Source organism: Primulina tabacum, chromosome 10 (genome assembly GCF_025594145.1).
Source record: "Primulina tabacum isolate GXHZ01 chromosome 10, ASM2559414v2, whole genome shotgun sequence".
Classification (NCBI taxonomy): Eukaryota; Viridiplantae; Streptophyta; class Magnoliopsida; order Lamiales; family Gesneriaceae; genus Primulina; species Primulina tabacum.
Window position 1 is genome coordinate 8152490 of NC_134559.1, and position 21565 is coordinate 8174054.

The 21565-nt window shown below is 35.4% G+C and overlaps 1 protein-coding gene across 7 annotated transcripts; it reads left to right on the forward strand.

The window, feature by feature from the left end:
- The first annotated feature begins 284 nt into the window (after positions 1-284).
- Positions 285-14968, forward strand: LOC142504751 (uncharacterized). Of its 7 annotated transcripts, none has more exons than XM_075617537.1 (15): positions 285-493; positions 1627-2168; positions 2257-2536; positions 2976-3271; positions 6583-6762; positions 7737-8471; positions 8576-8670; positions 8774-8836; positions 8920-9008; positions 10472-11074; positions 11174-11233; positions 11990-12060; positions 12158-12215; positions 13509-13782; positions 13920-14968. In XM_075617537.1, the coding sequence occupies exons 2-15, from the start codon at positions 1756-1758 to the stop codon at positions 14600-14602; spliced, it is 3900 nt and encodes a 1299-aa protein (XP_075473652.1). In that variant the 5' UTR covers positions 285-493; positions 1627-1755; the 3' UTR covers positions 14603-14968. The 7 variants fall into 7 exon arrangements, with proteins under 7 accessions (XP_075473652.1, XP_075473654.1, XP_075473655.1 ...); XM_075617539.1 differs by having other exon boundaries at positions 8777-8836; XM_075617540.1 differs by having other exon boundaries at positions 8579-8670.
- The last annotated feature ends 6597 nt before the right edge of the window (positions 14969-21565 follow it).

Here is a 21565-nt window from a genome sequence, read left to right on the forward strand (position 1 = left end):
TAAAATTACAATTATACATTCATTATATAATTTTATTAATAAAACGTTTTTATTTTTGTAAATTTTTTTTTTAAATCTTCGATATTTTCTTATTTATTTTTTAAAATTCAATCTTATCTTCATCTATATTTGAAAACACAATTATATCTTTATCAATATTTTAAAATTTTAGATAATCTATCCCTTTTAATAAAAAATATATAAAAATCATTAATTTAAATCTAAAAATAACGAAATATAAAATAAATATTTCGATTGCACTGATTACACAGTTTATTTTATAATTGGGGCTAAAAACCGCCAAAATTCGGTGAAATTATTTATCTGCACCTTCGATCGTTTCGTCGACCACCGATCCTCCGACACGCTCCCGGCGGGCAATTTTTTCTCGACAATTTTGTGCAATAATTTCAGTTACTTCTTTTTCTTCGCTTCAATTATGGTGATTTGAAGTAATATATTAGGTTAATTTCAATGATGAATGGACGTTCAGGTAATTATTGTATCACGTCTTCGTCGTCTGTTTGTTTCTGTTTTTAAGTTCCGTTGATATTTTCAAAACCCTAATCGAACCCGTAGATGATGGATTATCAACGATGCTGTGTTGATTATCGCACGATTACGAGCTGGAGTTGTCTAGATCACACGCCTTTTTTTCGGATTTATCAGTGATTATGGAAGAGTTTAGTTTGCGGATAGCATTTATGTGACAGCTATTGGAGAGAGGATAGTGCCGATTCTGTGATTTTATGGACTTTTTGGGTTGTGGAACTTATGGGTTTTGAATCTGAGCTATAGATGTTAAGTTTTATGAAATTCAAGTGTCTTTTGTGGATTCTGGTTTGATCAGAGAGGTGTGATTTGTTATTTGCCGTTGATAGTTAATATCGGTTGCTGTGGTTATTAGTGAGAAACATGCATATAAGTCCGGATGTTTTTAGGGCCACTCCTTAGAAGCAGAATCTAGCTTATGCTGAAAACTTTCCGTAGAATTGAACTTTGGCTCGTGGAGATGAAAAGTGAAGATTCTGAAGTTCGATGAGAATTTTTTTAATAAAATTTATTTCTTAAAATGAGAAAATGAGCGAGTTAATGAGCTGAATAATGCTGCATGGTGTTTTAATGCACTAGCTTTTGTACGTGGAATCTCAGAAATTTTACCTTCTGTCATCAGAGGAACATTCACCCAGGGAACCTGAGATTATATTATGTAGCAACATTAAATGTTAAAATTCAACGTCGACTTACAAATTGAATTGTCGGTGTAGAAAAATAGTGACCTTGATGACCTGAGACGCTCTTTATTCATTTGTACTGTCCTATTCACAGCATTAGCTTTAGAAAGGCTTTCTATTTTATACCTCAGAACAAACTGGTACTTACATATGATCAAAATTCTGTACTAGCTCTGACAGATGCATTTCAAATGTACTCTGACTGCCTGATTCTACAAATTGACTTTGGTGTATTCTTTTGATGAAGCTCTCTTATATCTCTTGAACTGGCTCTTATTCTTGTTTATGTCTTGGAATTTCTGTGTTTCTGATCCAAAGTTTCAACTATAAGGAAAATCATTAGAAAAATCGCATCTGACTTTTTTGAAGTGTGATTCTTTCTGCATTGCAGGTGTCTTCTTCTCCAATTTGACACTTCAACCAGTTGCTTTTATGCTCTGTAAATTTTAGTCCCACAACTTGTCATGCGCAATTGTGTTGACTGGTTTTCTAAGACAGAGAGAGTGTGGAATCTGATGCAATGTCAGCTTCTAGCAAGTTTGAACTTTCTTCTGCTAGCCCAGATAGGCCATTATACACATCTGGGCATCGTGGATCTTATGGTGCTGCTACATTGGACAGATCTGGTAGCTTCCGCGAGAACATGGAGAACCCACTTTTATCCAGTCTACCAAATATGACAAGAAGCACTTCATCTGTAACTCAAGGGGACATGCTTAATTTTTTCCAATGCGTGCGTTTTGATCCGAAATCTATGGTGGTTGAGCATAAGTTGAATCGACCAGCGGAATTTAAGCGGCTTGCAAGTGCTGCTGTTGGATTTCCTATGGAAGATTCTGAAACAGCACCTACAAAAAGCAAACTGTCTACTCCTGCCCCGGAGGATCTGAGACGACTCAAATCTGGTGTGCGGGAGAGTGGGACCAAAGCTAGGTATTTTTTTAGAAAAATGCTATTTGTTTTGTTCATGCATCCTTTATGGATCGGATGAGGCATATATTAAAGTTTCACTGTTTGTTAGGGAACGAGTGAAGATATTGAACGACTGTTTGTCGGTAATTAATAAGTGTTTCCCCACCATTCCATCCAGAAAGAGATCGCGGCTGGATACCCTGTCCAATGACCGATCAAACACATTGTTGTCAATTGACCGTTCCACACCAGCAATAGGCATTGGTAAAATTGGATCTCAAAATCAAGCAAGTACAAATGGTTTTGAATTGGAGCAGCAAAAAGCCGATGAAAGATCCAAAAATGCCTTTCCAAACAAGCGGACTCGAACTTCTTTGGTTGATGTTAGGGTTTGTTTCATTTTCCTTTTCAACCATTGAATTTTGATTGGAAGTTAGCGAACTTTTCTTTGAGCATAGTTGATGTTATGATTACTGTTAGGGACAGATTTTTTTACTACATTATACTTTGTTAGCATTGTCCATTTATATAAGAATAATATGGAAAGATAGTACTTCCACAAAATGTTTTATGAGGGATTGATTCTTATCTAGTTTTTGGCTTTTGTTCAAATATAGTAGATATTTACCCATTTTAATGTGTTTCAGTTATTTGTATAAGATTGTAATTTTGAGATTTTTAAACTGGACATCAAAAACAGAAGCTACTCTGACCCATTTTTGCTTTTTCTTTTTTTGTTTTGAGGTTTCTGCTATTACAACTTATGCTTTCAATCAATTTTAACTTTTTTGCTAAGAAAATAATTGACTATGTGACTAAATTATATAGACGGAAATGCGTGCCAGTACCCCTTCAAAGCCTTCTGGAAATATGGATAAGGACAGGGATGCTGTAAGACTCTCCAACAGCGGTGGAATTCAGGGCGAGGAGCGTTCTTTATCAAGTAGTGTTGATGGTTGGGAGAAGTCAAAAATGAAGAAAAAGCGTACTGGAATAAAGCCAGATGTTACTCCCAGTTCAAGGACAACAAAACCTGTTGATGGTTATCGGGAAACCAAACAAGGAACTCAGCCAAGGCTTCCTACTGAAGCTCGTTCAAGGTTGAATGATTCTCATGGCTTTAGGTATCCTCTTATATTTTAGTGACTCGGTTACATTCATGTAGTTTTATCATTTTGCTCCAAGCACTAGATATATTTATAGAAATTTGGAACTTTTTAGTTGTCCATCCATCATATAGATTATTATATTCTTAGTAACCATCTTATCATTGTTGTAAAAGGTGCAGCCAGGCGCAACACATTAAACAAGTGCGCGCCTCGGCCCAGGCGCGCCTCTGCTGAAAGGAGCGCCTGGGCCGATTGTGCCATATTTGGTACAATTAGGTATATATGATTCAAGCCCAATAAGTTTTAAAACCCAATAACAAACACAATCCCTATTTAATGTTTTAAAAAGTCCTGCATGCGTTTTTTTACCAGCGGCCTCTCAAATTGTTCTGTGTATGGCCTTTCTCTTCAATTCTCAAACTCTTTCTGTGGATACGTGAAATGGCTTTCTCTAGTAAGTCTCAAACTCTTTCTGGTTCTGTGCGTCTTCCAGTGTCTTCATCAAGTTCTCTACGTCTCAAGCCCTGCATCTCTGTTAGACTGTTATTGTTGCTAATTGCTTGATGTCAAAGTATGTTTATTACTTTATTCTCTACAGTCTACAGTATCTGACCTCTCACGTCCAAATTATGGACTACTTTCTTGGAAGATCTGTATATTACTTGAATGCGTGTAGATGTATTCGAATGAATTTAGCCACAATATATTTTTAGTCATCTAATTCTTGATTTGAAATTTCACTTCAGTTTTATTCTTAAAGATCATTCATAAGCCAATGTTTGTTATCATGTCTACCCCAGCCTCAGCCACCAATATCAACTTTCATTGTTTCCCGGATGACTGGATTAATTAATATATTGTATCACTATTTCAGCAATATATTTATATTTTATATTTTGTATTTATTCCTTTAATTTTGTATTTCAATAATTTATAGCAGAAATCTAGAATAAAGCTTGATCTTACAGATAAAATGTCAAATTCTGAATCACAACTCCTTCGAAAAGGTCCAACATGGAATTATGCAACATTAGAATACCCAAAAAATATCAATAAAGTGAAGTGCAATTTTTGTGGGAAAACAACTAATGGTGGGATTTATCGACATAAAAAACATCTTGTTGGAAGCAATAGGAATACGAAAACTTGCTCAAAATGTCCAGAGCTCGTGAAAGAAGAAATCAGTTCTTATATGTCAAAAAAGAAAGAACTGAAAAATCAAATGTATGTTATCCCTCACTTTGATGAAGTTGCAGTACAACAAGAATCTTTAGAAGTTGAAGAAGATGTACTGGCAAAAGGGAAACGATCTATCCGCTTCATTTGGTCAGCGTTCTAATCTTGCACCTGATTTTCTTGTGAAGAAACTAAAACAAGCTGGTCCAATAGATTTATACTTTCATCATACAAGAACTGATTTCTTCTTTCACGTGCTCTAGACATTTGAGCAAGTTTTCGTATTCCTATTGCCTCCAACGAGATGTTGTTCATGTCGATAAATCCCACCATTAGTTGTTTTCTCACAAAAATTTCACTTCACTTTATTGGTATTTTTTGGGTCTTGTAATGTTGCATAATTTCATGTTGGATCTTTTCGAAGGGCTTGTGATTCGGAATTTGACATTTTATCTGTAAGATCAAGCTTTATTCTAGAATTCTGCTATAAATTGTTGAAATACAAAATTAAAGGAATAAATACAAAATATAAATATATTGCTGAAATAGTGAAATACAATATATTAATTAAACCAGTCATCTGGGAAGCAATGAAAGTTGATATCGGTGGCTGGGGCTGGGGTAGACATGATAACAAACACTGGCTTATAAATGATCTTTAAGAATAAAACTGGAGTGAAATTTCAAATCAAGAATTAGATGTTTAAAAATCTATTGTGGCTAAATTCATTCGAATACATCTACACGCATATAAATAATATATAGATCTTCCAAGAAAGTAGTCCATAATTTGGACGTGAGAAGTCAGATATTGTAGACCGTAGATAATAAAGTAATAAACCAATTTTGACATCATGCAATTAGCAACAGTCTAACAGAGATGCAGAGCTTGAGACGTAGAGAACTTGATGAAGACACTGGCAGACACACAGAATCAGAAAGAGTTTGAAACTTAGTAGAGAAAGCCGCTGCACGTATCCACAGAAAGAGTTTGAGAATTGAAGAGAAAGGCCGCTACACGCATACGCATACACAGAAAGAATTTGAGAGGCCGCTGGGAAAAGAACGCATGCAGGGCTTTTTAAAACATTAAATAGGGATTGTGTTTGTTATTGGGCTTGAATCATATATACCTAATTGTACCATATATGGCACAACGCGCCTTTCAGCAGAGGCTTGCGCTTGTTTAAGGCGCAAGGACAGGCACAGCCAGGCGCTTGCCTCTTACAACAATGACTACACTATATAATTTTTTTTGAACTTAGAACCAAAGGCTTCCAAAAACTTTTAGCAGTGTATGGGGTTTTGTTCGTGGTTTTAGCCAAGGAAAGTTTAATTTTTTGAACTAACATATAAGCTTTTTTCTTTTGGTGAGTTGGGACTAATTAGTGTGTTTCCAGTTTACTGGGCATTGTATCTGAGAAACATCTCATTCATTGTTATAATTTGTAGGATTCTTTGATGAATTAAGTGTAGGCGTGACATAAAGCAGCAGATTTCCTAAAGTTTTTGGTGCTGTGTGTTGTTTTAACTTGAGTTTGGAAATTTCACATGTTAATATGAAGGAATAAGGGGGGAATTTAAAGAGACAGAGATGCTAGAATGCCTACATGTACTTGAAAAACCTCTTGACAGATTTGGTGCTATGAACTTGGCGTTCACTGAATTTTCTCTATTTTAATTATTAGTGACATTGAGGTTTTATTTACTCCATCAATTTCATGACAACGATATTTCATGTTTGATAGCGGGTTTTTATTCCAGTTGTGTATGACATAATCAGTTATAGGCTTATAGCACTCTAAAAACCGTGTAATTTGGGGTTGAAGTATGACGGGTCTTGGTACACAGTTTTTCCATACTCGTGAAGAAATGAAAATTTTCATCATTCAATTTTCATCTTCTATCAGTATCACAAGATATAATATTGGATTCTAAAAAATGATGGCCCTAGATATCTAGGGACAGTTTTATTTTTTAGACTTTCCAGAATAAAATGTGTTTTTTATGAAACTAATAAGCACGAAAATTTTTAAGTCTATCTCTCTCTATTTGTTTCCTTCTGGCTTTACTTTATTTGTTTCTGCTTGGTTTTTTGTTATCGCCATAAATGTGAACCGCTTTGTTATCTAATTATGCACCTTGATTAGAGCTGGAGTTGCTAATGGAGGTTTGGGAGTAGGAAAATCTGAAGCCACCTCACAGACTAGCTCGGGCATTCGTTCATCTATTTCCAGAACTGATTCAGACAATAGTTCCCTTCTCCACGAGAGGAGAGAACGTCCAAGTGGTCAAGAGAAAGAAAGGGTGAATCTTAAAGCTGGAAACAGGTAACAATCTTTTCTCTTTGTCTGTCATTATAAATCTCAAAATTTCATTGATGTTGCCATTTGATAATTTATGCTTTTCTCCCTTCTTATTTAGTGTGTTTTTTGTTTTAAAAGCTAACCTTTTTTGAAGTATATCGGCCTTTGAGTAGTTCCATTTGCCTCAGCTTTTGATGCATACAGCTTTCTGTGCTATGCTGTCTCCTGATAATTTGGCTGTAGAAAATGGTTTTGGCGCTTTTGAGTGGGGGACAAATTGATTGGGAATTGTGCTAAAAATGTGCACTTCTTAAAACAGAAAACACACATTTTTTAATTTGATCCAAAAAGTATGACAAGATTTACTCTTATTGGCCAAAATAATGAATTGATCTAAATTTTCATCAACATGTGTCCTTGCTCTATTACAGCTCAAGCACCAAGAACGATTAATTGCACGAGATAAGTGAATAAAGCTGCTCAACTGCTTTCTCAAATCTCATCTCCCTTTCTTCTTTTGGATTTAGGGCTTTGTAGCTTTTCACTTATTTTTAGCTTACTGGTGATTGCTTTGCATGTGCTAAAGAGGATTCGAGTCTACTCGACAATGCATCAAGTAGATCATTTGATGTTATCCCCTGCAGTTAACAGTTAACCTAGACCTGTAGTTGAAAGTTGCTCAAAATTTCAGTACAGCCTTAGTTTAAGCACGGGAAGAATCAGCTTCAACTTCTGCTATTTTTTAGCGTTGCAATTCTGCTGAAGACAGTGGTTTCTTTCTTATGTCCTTCTTTGAATCTTTTTCTGGGGTAGAAAATAAGGCTACATTCAACTGTAGTTGAATAAATTATGATGATTGTTTAAATTTGGAAATATGCAATGAGTTGGATTTTGGGGTGAAATATGTTTTTTTTTGTTTATATTGTTGATTTCCCCTTAATGAACTAAAAACATAAATCATGTAGCTTTTTTAAATTGAGTTCGCTCCTCTAAATTAGGGCAAGTTCCCGAGAAGATTTAAGTTCAGGCAGCCCGACCTCAAGCTCAAAGTTGAATGGTAACATACGTGCCCCACGGTCTGGTTCAGTTGGTGGGGTTTCCAAGTTGTCTCAAGTGGCACAACGTTCCGCATCTTCTGATGATTGGGAATTATCTAATTGCATGAGTAAACTTCCTTGTGTCCTTGGGTCTAACAATCGGAAGCGTTCACCTTCTGCACGGTCTACATCTCCTCCGGTTGCCAATTGGGTTCAGAAGCCACAGAAGATTTCTCGAACTGCAAGAAGAACTAATTTATCACCCATTGTTCCTGGAAACGACGAGAACCCTACTTTGGATTCGGCTGAAGTGATGGTAAATGAAAGGCGTTTGCCTGCTCATTCTCCTCAGCATGTTAAAATAAAAGGTGACAATTTATCTCCAGCTGCATTATCTGAAACTGAGAAATCAGGTGCTCCTGAAATTAAGTCAAGAGACAAGAATAAGAAATGTGATGAGATAGATGAGAAAAGTGGCCAGAATGTCCAGAAAATGTCAACCCTACTCTTACCACCAAGAAAAAACAAGGCCGCCTGTGAGGATGATCATGGGGATGGTGTCAGAAGGCAAGGCAGAATGGGTCGGGGGTTTACTTCATCAAAACCCCTCTTGCCTTTAACAGCTGAGAGGCTTGGTAATGTGGGAACAACAAAACAAATTAGAAGTTCCAGACTTATTCTTGACAAGACTGAAAGGTTAACATGATGTCTAAGTTTCCTTTTATTTTTGGTCCTATATATGTTTTAGTTTTTGAATTGGTTGGAGTATTTTTTTTGACTCGGTAAAACCTTCTTTTCAGCAGAGCAGGTAGGCGACCTACAAGAAAGCTTTCTGACAGGAAAGCATATACACGTCAAAAGAATATGGCTATAAGTATGACAGCAGATTTCCTGGGTAAATTATTTATGATCTCTCTAATGTTGGTGTTGGTTTTCATGGACACCATTATTTATTTACTTTTATTGACAGTTGATTGATTTTTACTGGATAATTTTAGCAGTTGGTTCTGATAATGGACATGAAGAGCTCTTGGCTGCTACAAATGCTGTTATGAACAGAGGTATTCTTCATGTGATATGTTTAGTTTTCTTTTTCTCAAAGCGTGTTGTTCTTCAGGCAATAACTATCCTAATTAAAATGCAGACCAATCTCTTTCTAGCCCATTCTGGATGGAGATGGAACCTTTGTTTCGTTTTATATCTGACACAGACATCTCCTATTTGAAAGAACAGGTATGAAGATGTTTTATTTTGTGATTTTACTCAATTTTATTCAGTCTGGAAGTGATCATTCTTAATTACTGATGATTTAAAGTTTAATTCTACCGTACTACCCTTTGTTAAAGCCGATGTATAAATTGCGTAATTAGAATTGAAGTCACTTTGTGATGCTGCAGTCGAAAAGAAGAGTCGTTTTTATAACTTTACAGCATTCTCTCTATTGCTTTGAAGCAGTTCTATTAGTGATAAAATGCAAGATATTGATAATTTCATGGAAAGTATTAATCTATTACCTTATCAAACATTAGACCATGGACCAAACATAAATGAAAAGTTTATCATTTTCTTCTCAGCAGCCACGGACAAATGTTAAGCCTACCATGCTAGTCGTCTAATATCCTTGATTAGCTCTCCTGGGGTTATCAGATTTTTTTTCGATTCCAAGTCAGAATGTTTGATTAATAATATTAGATTTTGGCTTGTAGTTTTGCCTTTCGTGCGACAGCGATTTTATAATTTGTTTCACATTCGGCGTTGTCTACAGTGCACCGATATGTAGGAAAATCACTCTGTTTGACATCTTACTCAAACTCTCGCGTGTTGATTTTTTTTAGAAAAAGTTCCACACTGCCTTGGACATGCTGAGAAACTCGCGCATATTTCTTATTCACCTTCAAACTTCCTGCTTAGATATGCTGGTGGTGCAAAAATGTTAGTGCATCCAGCTTTACCGTGACATGCTTTACCTGCAGACAGCGGAACAGATGCCTTGAAAAGATTCTGTGTGATAGTGGGGGGGTTTGTACTTTGTATAACCACGAGGTGTCTTGGTGGTGGTAGGGAATAGTTGTCAGAAACCACCTATCTGAAAGAGAATGAAAGTGCAGGTGAAGAGGTAGGCTGTGCGAGGTGCCCATGAATGTTATTAACATTAGGTGGTCGTGTTCTATCAGCCGTGTTTTTTACTTTCATGTGCCAAAGAATGCATGGGTATCCATATTTCTAGTCTTCATGTGGCACTAAATGGTTGATAGTTCCTTGTATCAGAAACACAGGGATTTTCTTTATAAGTGCAAAATATTAAAGGACCGTACCATATGGTCCAAGGTAGCTTGATGATACTTGATGGATGATTATCACAAATACTTATATCAACCCACCGAGATTCCAAAACATAACTTTACTCCCGATATATAATTTTGAATATTGTTTATCTATACATTCTTATTTACAGTTTTTTTTTTCGTTCTTAAAATGTATTGTTTTATTTTTGCTATTTGTACCTTGTGTTTCAGCACATGTTTCTGTGTTGGCCTCTAGAAACTTGTCCTGTTCACATTTTCATTTCATTGTACTGTCAGGTGACAGAACAATGAAATGAAAATGTGAACGGTACAAGTTTCTTAAGATGATGACACATTATATTTATGATGATATTTTGCCTCATTCTGTTTTTTATTTATTTTTCCTTCTAGGTGACCCTTGGTTCAGCTGTAGATAATCCAGCAGCAGCACCTTTTGCTGGAGATAGTTCCACTTCAATACCTAATGGCTGCAAGCTAGATGAATGCAAGGAGATTGAAACGATAAGTGTTGAGGTTAGCCCCGAACGATTAGGTTCAAGAGCGAAGACACACAATGAGATTTCTCTGTTCCAGAGACTTATTGCAGCTTTGATTCCTGAAGAAGGAAATCAGGAGCTTAGCTGCAGTATGGAAGACCTCAAGCACAATGTGTATGAATCACGAAATAAGATGGAAAATGATACGGTACCTGACACATTCTTCCCCAAGATGTGGCGAAGTAGCGACCTTTCTGGTTATCATTCTTCTAATGGTAATGGCATAAATGCCAATGGTAATTCAATCTATGAGCTGAACCACACTATGCCAGAAAACAATATTGTATCCATACCAAACACGGTGTTTATACCAAGCCATGATCATACGCAAAATGGTGTAGTTTCGGACCAGGTTTTACCTGGCACTACATACTCCGAGTATCAGTACTATAGCATGCCAACGGATGAACAACTTCTTGTGGAGGTTCACAGTATTGGAATCTATCCAGATCTAGTGGTATGATGGATCTCGTTCAAGAAAAATTGCATTTAAATTTGTCAAGTTCTTTTACATATCTGTATATTTTCCCGTCTGAATGAGTCTAATTTGTCACAGAACGAAGATGAATGCATAAACGAAGATGTTGGTAAAATGGATCACAAGCACCAGGAACAGGTAGGATGAGATCCCATCTGTAGTCTGAAGTAATTAATATGTATGGAATTAAAGCATGGGCAATTGAATTTTGGTTTGTTGCCATGATTATTTTAAATCAGCTCTTAATTTTTCATTTTTTCTTTGAGTTTCATTTTGGTTGTGCGCATAACATCCCCCATTGTGCTACTATTTCTTGCTATTTTATTTATACACACACATGTGAACATAACACAACCCATTACTGCTGCCATTTCTTGCTATATTGGTTATACACACACATTAATTTACTACTTTAGAATGATCCCAACTCCCTTCCTTTCAGTATCTCACTTTTAGGAAAAAGGAAATCAATACAGGACAATTAAGTACCTGAAAAAGGAAATTGGTGTGAAAGATGCTTCACTGTCTTCTTGTACTTGAAAATCAGGAGTTTAGTTAATTTGGTCAGCTTGGGAATTCCTGTTTCAGACTACATATTTTTTTCCGATACATGTTTCTGATGAATTTTAAGTAAAGCCCTATGGAAGTTATTTCCCACGCCTCTTTAGATTTACTCCAGCAACTCGAAATGAATTTTTGCAGTAGAACCACTGAGCTTTAAAAATTTGTGCTTTTCCTTTTGTTTTTCCTGCTGAAGTTGATTCATAGTCGATGTAGATCAGACTTGAGACTCTTTGATGTTGATTGTACGAGTATATTATTGCTTTTTTTTTTATCATTATAGCTTCAAATTTGCGGTCATTTTAGCAAAATCTTAACTTAGCCTACTTATAGGTGTCCAAGAAGAAAAGGCTACTTGGGAAATTACTAAGTTCCACTTCTGAGGCTAAAGAACTCCAGGAAAAGTATGAAATTTCTCCTGTTTTATTTGTGATATTTTCTTTATGATATCTGGACAATCTCTATGAACTCCTGATTATCTAATCATTTTAACATATATAGGGAATTTGAAGGACATGCTCTTGAGAATCTCGTGGCAATGGCTTATACAAAGTACAGGGTAATTTTCACTTTCCTGAACCTCTCTCTCTTTGATCTACAAAATGAACTTTCCTTTAAGTTTGAGGTGACTCTGGTTTATCAGCAATATAGACTTTCTGAGGAACTGAGGTCCTTTGAAGTTTTTCTATTAGATGGTATCTATCATATGATGAACTTATTAAGTGATGATAGTAGCTGTTAAGTTCTTAAGATAAGTTCAATGAACTTTGATTAGAACAAAATCTCACCTTAAAGTTGTTTGAATGGTTTGAGTTTGGTTGGTCATAAAATTTAAAATAAAAAATTTCCGGATAACTGTAATGGTTTTAGATGATTGAAACCATGTAAAATGTAAGAAAAGGATCGCATAATTAATTATCATTTCGCTATAGTAAGTTAGATCAACAGAGAGTGAATATTTGAACCAAGCTGAGCTTCACACTAGTTGGTCAAAGTTTAACTCGAGATTGAATAATTCAAGTGCTCTCTCGAGCTGAGCTCGAGCTTTGATGTCTCATGCTGAAGTACTCAAGCTCAAAAACTAATATATTTTTTTTTAAAAAATGTCAACTAATTTTTTACCTTAATTTTGTCATACATTACATATTTTTGCATTCTTTTTTAAAAAATTAAAGGGTTTTTTTTGTAAATAAAGTTTTAATACTCGAGCTTGGGTAACTCAAGAATTACTCGAGTCGAGCTTGAGATTTAGAAGCACTACTCAATTGAGTATCAAGCTTCAGCTCAAGTACCGTTTTTTGTTGTGTTGAGCTTTGAGTAGGTTGCTACTAGAGCTGGACTTAGTGCAATCAGTGGACCATTGTATGAGACAAGTCTGTTTACTAATGACATGGTGGTTTGACATTGCAGAATGACTTTTAATGATACTTGTGCAATGTTTCTGTCTTAGTTACCTGATATTATCTCATTTGTCAGATTATAAATTCTTTTTTTTATGCGATGAGTTTGGCATTTCAAATATTTTATCCTGAAAATAAGACGAGTTGAATGGACATTTTAGGCTTTTTAGAATAAAGAAATGGTTAATTGTGTTCTCGGGAGTTATCTGGAAAAGAGTGGGGTGAATATAAAGGTTTTTTACTTCTTTGTTTCTCTCGAATAAATATTTTGATAAGGTTCCGTTTTAATGGGGATAGTTCATTGTGATGCTCTCTTACCTTTGGTGAAGTCATATCTATACATCAAATTCCGGTTCAATTTATATAATTATTTTCTGCCACTGAACCAAGAAAACAGTGACACATTCCTTTGTTAATATGAAATTAATAAGTTTAGGCTTCTTTTTCTGCAGCATTTATGGTGTTCTAATGTTCACGGGATGAAGAGTGCTACTGGTAAAATGACCAAACAAGCTGCCTTAGATTTTGTTAAGCGTACACTGGAACGATGCCAGGAATTTGAGGCAACCGGAAAGAGTTGCTTTGACGAACCGTTGTACAGAGACATGTTCCTTGCTGGAGTATCACGGCTCACTGATGAACAACCTCCAAATTTAATCACTGATAATGAATTTTGTGAACCTTATCTTAGGACATCTGGAGGCTTTATGGAAGTTAGAGCTTCAGGTATGTGGCAATGATACATATCACAATCCCTGTTGTCATTTATTTGTTTTAAATAAAAAATAGTTTCCTTCAATTGGGTGATGATCGTCTCTTGCTTTTATGAATATCTTAGTTTCTTGAATAAATTTATATTGCAGCTCATGTGGGCGTGCAGCAGAGTCCTTCAAACAATCAGGAAACGTATTATTCTGAAGTTTTCCCCTCAAATTTGGGGTATGAACCAAATTCTGGTAAAGAAGATAGCTGGTCAAATAGAGTGAAAAGGAGGGAACTACTACTTGATGAAGTTGGTGTTAGCACATCTCCAGGTTCCCCATCATGCCTTAGAGGTTCACTTGTATGCAGTGCAAAAGGTAAAAGGACTGAGAGGGACAGAGAAGGGAAAGGAAATAGCAGGGAGGTGGTGTCTAGAAGTGGAACTGCTAAAATTGGTCGCCCTGCATCAGCCACTGTCAAGGGTGAGAGGAAGTCCAAGGCAAAACCTAAGCAGAAAAATGTTCATTTATCTGCTTCTATTAATGGTCTTCCAGGAAATATGCCAGAAGAAACAAAAGGAATGCTGCCATCAACACTCAAGTCAAATGATATCAGTGGAAGAGACGTCCCTGAGGATAAAAACGATTATAATCTGGACATATTGGAGGAACCAATAGATTTATCTGGCTTGCAACTCCCTGACATGGATCCCAATGATTTTGGTGGTCAAGGAGAAGATATAGGATCATGGTTGGATATAGAAGATGACGGACATGATCATAATTATATGGGTGGCCTTGAAATACCAATGGATGACCTGGCGAATTTAAATATGATGATTTGAGGCTTCTACGCTATACATTTGTTACATGGTACGATCACCAGGAAAAGTGGTCTTCATTTGTTGACCTATCGCTTGGAGGTCTTGTGACCATTCAAACCATAATTAGTTTTGTGACCATTCAAACCATAATTAGGAAACATATTTGTTCAGTTGAGCACTGCGCAAGTTGATTTTTTAGTGATTTTTTAGTAAGCCCTTCCGACGTTTATTATGCTCTGTCGACTGTAAAGATCTTTTTGTTCAACTGCACTAGATCGTGTTGTAGTGATAAGTTCTTAGCACATGGTTTTAGCAAAGATCAGAGAACGATGTCCAATGTACATAAATTTATATTCTCAATAAAAATATGTTTTTTGTTCTTGAGTTCTCATATCTGGTGATAGCAGCTAGATGCTTCCCGTTTGGACATATGAACTTGTAGTCCAATTACAAAGCTATTTCTTGCAGATGAACTCTTCGTTTCAAGATCCATATGATTTATGGTTGCAATTGGTCAGTTCTTCCTTGTTCTGTGGCTCAGTTTGTTTTACGATTACAAATCTTGCAGGAAGCGCTAACGATTGCTGTTCCGAACTGTCTTCTTCATGAATAAAGTGTAGAATCCGACAGTCTAGGGAAGAGAATGTGTGAGATGGCTGATTGCAGAATTCTTGATGATCTTTTTCCAGCCATCCATCATGTTCAATATCGGTTATAGATAGATTGTAAGGTAAGATCACCTTTTCTTTTACATGACGAGTAGCTATTGAGTCACCTGGTCAATTTGTTATAAACTATGTTCTTAGACGATATGTGAATAACTCTATTTCTGACTGAACTTGTAAACTTTTGAAGCACAAAATAAACCTAGTTCACTCTGTTGAGCTAAAAATGCCTTGCTCTGTGTCTGCGATTTCAGATTTCTTTGCATGTTCTTAATTCTAATCCCGATCATCAGATGCTCTAGAACCTGAACATGAACTTGAACTACTACCTCTACATGAAGTTATCCCATAATCTGTGCGCTCTAACTTGTGGCTAAAAGTGCAGAGGTATGCTGGCTGGTATCCTAGTGTTATTCTGATTGAGGAATTGCGTAGAGATGAGTACTGATCGATGATTTCGGTTGAAAATAAATATAGCAAGCAGATTAGGTCAAGTAATAGTAATTAGATGATGAGTTCCATGTATCGTACCAACAGAGATCGATGTTTAAATACTAGAATATGAATTATTTTTTTCTAATTTAGGCTAATCAGATTTAAGTGAGATTAGATAAATTAATTGAAGTTAAATTAAACAATTTAAATAAATTAACTAAAGCCAAAAATAATACATAGACGAAAATTTAAATTATTTAAAAACAACTAAAGCGCACAACGGTACGAGACAAACTTATAATCTACGTGTCAAATTTAAATTCAATAAACTAATTACTTCATTCACGATAAAATTTCCAAAATTATCTATTCAACGATTTCTCGAATTAATAAATCTAATTAAATCTAACAATCCAATTATTCCTAACCGAATTTAATTAGATTCAACAGCATTAAGTTGCTGTGAAATTCCAGTTTTTCAACCTAAAGTCGCACGCTGAAACCGAATATCATTTCTAGTCGATTTAACCATGTGTTGATTGATGTATGAAACAAATATTAATCTATCGCTTATTGGTTTTAGATTAACCAACAAATATTCAATTTAATTGGCCAGATTAAAAGAACATGATAAACGACATCAATCAATGAATAAAAATAAATAATATAATTGAATCAAACTCAAAACATCAAAAATAATTTGTCTCGACCCTATCGTGATCTTAGTCTATAAAAGTCTACTCCATAAATTCAAAACAAGTGCAAATCCATGTTTAAATTTAATGAAGAAAACATAATTGAGAAGAAATGAAAGAAATTCTCAGTGATTTGACGCGTGTTGAGGAATTCCTCCTGCTTCTGTCTTCGATCTTCCTCTCTTCAATTCTTCTTCCGCGCAGTTGCTGCTTCACTGTAGCATTCTGTTCTGCACTTCCTCTCTCTTCCTCTGCTGTTACGGCTCTCTCCCTCTATGTACGCTTCTGCCTCCCTTTTATCTTTCTCAACGAGCCTCCTCTTTCAATTTCTTTTAAGCACATCTCAAACTTAAACCTTATAGATAAGATTGCAGATTTTATTTTCAAAGATGAGGCTTCATCTTTATCAAGATATGCACAGATTTTTCTTCCAAAACTTCAATAATATCAAGATAATAAAATATAAGAATATTTTATTTCCTTTCTTTTGGTATTTTTTTTCTTTGAAGTCTTGTAAACTTATTTTATTTTCAAATTTAATCAATTTTCCTCTTTTATTCAAATCTACAATTATTAATTTAATTAAGCACATAATTAGGGATAAAAAGTCTAGATAAGTACAAATAAAATCCTTAAATCTCTATAAGATTTGGGCTTACCAACCTCCCCCTCCCCCACACACTTAGCTTTTATTCGTCATCGAGCAAATCAGAGGATAAAAATACAACGGTGGAATATTCAATGATTCATCACAAAATTGACACAATCAACACTTTTCAACCTTCCAAATTCCGTCACACTCAATCAGAAGATCACACTTAGAAAATAATAAGATACACCTTCATTACAACTTTAAAACTCAAACATTCACTAGAAATCCAGATAATGAGACGTGTGTAGTGTGGAAGTCAAAACTCATATTTCTCAAATGTGTTTTAGTTCAAGTAGTGCTCATATTTTCTGAATTTTTTTTTTTAAAAAAAACTCTCCATAGGCTTGTCTTTCATACCTTTCTCCACTAAATGTTAGAGGAATATGACCCGGTTAATAAGTCTTTTCAAGTTTATAATGTTAGGCCATGGCTCACGGCACAATAAAGATAGGGATATTCAAAATGAGAGAAAATTAACTGTTGGAACATTTCATATTCGCAATCTTACTTTATTTTGATGTTAACAAAAATTGTTATTTTGTTACTAATGAAAACTTACCTAAGTGTGCAGTTAGCTGAACGTAAATGAAGCTATCGAAGAATGCAAACAGAAAGTACCAACTGATTAATCGAACTGAACCAGTTCAACTGATGATTTTAAACCAGTTCAACAGATTGTCCAGCTGATAGGTGGTTCAACAGAAGACCTTCAGAAGCCTGACCAGCTAATGAAGAGTTCAACTGATGAAAAGCGTAGCTGACCAGATCAACTGAAAGAGTGAAATCAGTTCAACTAACGAGTCAACTGATTTTACCAGACCAACTGAAGATCAGTTCATGACCAGTTCAGAGCATCAGTTAGAACCAATCAGTTGCTGAATTCGACGAGCTTAATCAATGGGATCCAGCTGCGCACAAAGGTACAAGAGTAACTGTACTATCAAATAGTACAATAATGGACGTTGCAGCAAAGCTTAAAGACAAAATGTTCCAGAATGGCTGTCCGAAAAGTCGAGACACAAATTTCAAGGAACACAGTCAAGCTGCAACGATCACATGTAATGAGTCTTGATGTACGGTCGCATTGTTGTTATAAATACAGATCAAGACCATCAACAACTATAACCAAGGAAGTGTGGAAAAACAAGAAAAGGCACACTTATTGCATATCATCTTACAAAGAAGTAATTAGTCAGTCGAGGGAATACTTCAAGTTATATCGGCTTAGTATAGAAGCTCATTTTCCCTCAGTGTATGAGAACACCTTTCGGGTTGTTTTCAGAGATCGGTTCTCACACACACACACCACCACTCAAATACCGTCTTGCACAAAGACGTAAAACTTGTGTATGTGGTCTTTGACACACAGACGTTAAACAAGTGTTGGCTGGAAGGTGATGCCTTCAGTCTAAACTAGGAGTTTAGTTAGGCAGTAGGTAAGTCCTAAGCTGGGTGAGTTTGTACAAGGTGTTGTATAAATCAAGTCTTCTAGTGGATCTTACCCGAGGTGGTAGAAGAGGTGACGTAGGAGCAGTTGAAGTCTCCGAACATCCATAAACATATCTTGTGTATTAACTGCTTAACTGTGTTTTAAACTGATTTGATCAGTTCAGCTGATATCAGTTCAGTTCTGTCAATAGCTGAACTGATAAAAGCCAGAACCGATTCCCCGTATTTCAGTAGATCGGTTTACACAAGTCATTAGATTTTAAAATCTGTCAGTTTTTCTTACGAAAGATTACTTCGAGTGTTTTTTGCTTGGTTTGAAACCAAACTCGATCTAATTCATCGGTGTATACATTCTTAGAACACGAGCTATTACAGCTCACTGAGAATATCGTAATTGAAGCACCCTCGCAGGTGCTCGAACCGATCCATCATAAACAATTAATGACACAACACACTCTTTCATCTCTTATCTTCCTCCATTTATTGAATTTCATCATCATCCATTTAACATTTTCAACTTCTTTCTACTTTCGTTCATCTTCCCCCATCTTTTTTTTTCTCTTCCTTTAGCTTTTTTCAATCTTCAACAACATTCTCTTTTATTTTTTTTTTTCAATCACCATATCATACAACATTCTTTCTTCCTTTTTTTCAATATATATATATATATATATATATATATATATATATATATTTTCATCAATTCCCTTCCCTTTCTTCATGATTTCTTTTTCAAATTCCTCCAATTTTTCTTATCAATTATCAACACATGAGAGTTATTGAAAATTTTAAATCGCTAAAGGAGGTTTAATTCTCTCAAAATTAAGGTAGAAGAATATTGTATGAGTAGTTGATGTGGGATTTTGAAGGAATTCGAGTGGGGGTTAATGTATGTCTTTGATACACTCCATTTGATTTATTAGGATCAAAAGGGAATACTAGGGATATGAATGATGCATTGTGTAGGTTCGAAAGGATCAAACGGTCCAAAGATCGCATAAATCATCCCTAACTCATTCTCCTCCGTATTTTCGCCTCGAAGGATAATCAGACAAATTCTAGATTGTTTATTTTTTTATTTTTTTTATGAGCTCACCTCTTGCCAATTCACAATCAATTCATCTAAATATGACCTAAAGTGCATAGATGATGTCTCAAAATATGATACAAAACTAGTTTGTGCTCAAATCCTTCTACAGCTCATCTCAGTCAATTCTAAGTGTGATTCAATCTCTTGAGTTAAAAAAAATCTAGAAAATCAATTAATGTGTTATGTAATCACAAGTGCGGTTTCTTAAAAAATAACCAGAAAAATTTTCATGCTCGAAGATTAAACATTGAATCAAATGCTAATGTTGTGACGTGAAACAAAACACAAATCCCCCACACTTTAGATTTACACTGTCCTCAGTGTCATGTCATTCAAAAGTATATAAAACTTGAGTATAATAGTAACAAAACAATTTCCTGGCAGTGTTGCTTTAAGATCCATGAAGTGCAACATGAAGATGATAGAATTCCTCGATGATTGTAATATATTTTTTTCAACAGTTTAAGCTTTCCAGCATCTGAATCATCTTGCTTCGTTCCACTAATCCATATACACACCAAAATTACAGAGGATTAACCTAACAAAATGAAAAAGTAAAAATAAAAAGTGAAATTACAGGAAATAAAATAAATAATTGGGTTGCCTCCCAGCAAGCGCTAAATTTATTGTCTTAGCCAGACAACTCCCTTTATAAATTAGTTCGGATCGTGCAGAGGGGTACTCGGCTCCTCTTTCTCCATAATTCCTCCATGAAAAATTTTCAATCGATGTTCATTCACCTTAAAGGGATTTCCATAATTTCCACGGATTTCTACAACATCAAATGGAAAAACTTCAGTAACAGTAAAAGGCCCAGACCATTTGGAACGAAGTTTACTTGGCATAAGTTTAAAACGAGAATTATAAAGAAGCACTTTGTCCAGACTCAATTCCCAGTGCACAATCCTTGCATCATGCCACTTCTTTGTCTTTTCCTTGTAGATTTTTGCATTCTTATATGCATCAAGACGAAATTCCTTTGGCTCATTGAGTTATAGAAGACGCTGATCACATGTAGCTTGCACATCAAAGTTCAAAAATTTAATAGCCCATGATTCCCTATGCTCTATTTCAATAGGAATGTGACAAGCTTTTCCATAGACCAAACGAAAAAGGGAAGTTCCTATAGGGGTTTTGAATACTGTTCTATATGCCCACAATGCATCATCCAATTTACTAGCTCATTCCTTCCTCGAAGATCCAACGTCTTCTCAATAATTTTCTTAAATCTCCCTATTTGGCATTTCTACTTGACCACTAGTTTGAGGATGATAAGGTGTTGCCACCTTGTACGTTATCCTATACTTAGCCAAAAGAAATTCAAAATGATGATTACAAAAATGTGTTCCTTCGTCGCTAATAATGGCTCTAGGTGTGCCAAATCTTGCAAAAATATTTTCTTTAAAAATTAAATCACAACCTTAGAGTCATTGGTTCTACAAGCACTTGCTTCTACCCACTTGGATGCGTAATCCACAACCTCCAAAATATATTTATTTCCTAAGAAATCTGGAAAAAGCCCCATAAAATTAATTCTCCACACATCAAACAATTCACATACTAAAATATTATTCAATGGCGTTTCATGTCTCCTTGAAATATTACCAACACGTTGGCTTTCATATTCAAAACATAATTGTGTGCATCCTTGAATAGTGTATGCCAATAGAATCCAACTTGAAGGAATTTTGTGGCCGTTTTAGTTACCCCAAAATGTCCTCCAGTTGGACCACTATGATAATGAGCAAGTATAAAACTTACCTCTTCCGCTAGAATACACCTACAAATAATGTCATCTGCACAAATTCTAAACAAAAGAGGACATTCCCAAAGATAATATTTTAAATACGTAAAGAACTTCTTTTTCCACTGATATGTAAGATGGGAAGGAATAAATTTGCATGACAAGTAATTGACAAAATCAGCATACCATGATAAATTACAGATGATATAAAGCCTCTCGTCAGGAAATTCATCTCTAATTACATACTTACCTTC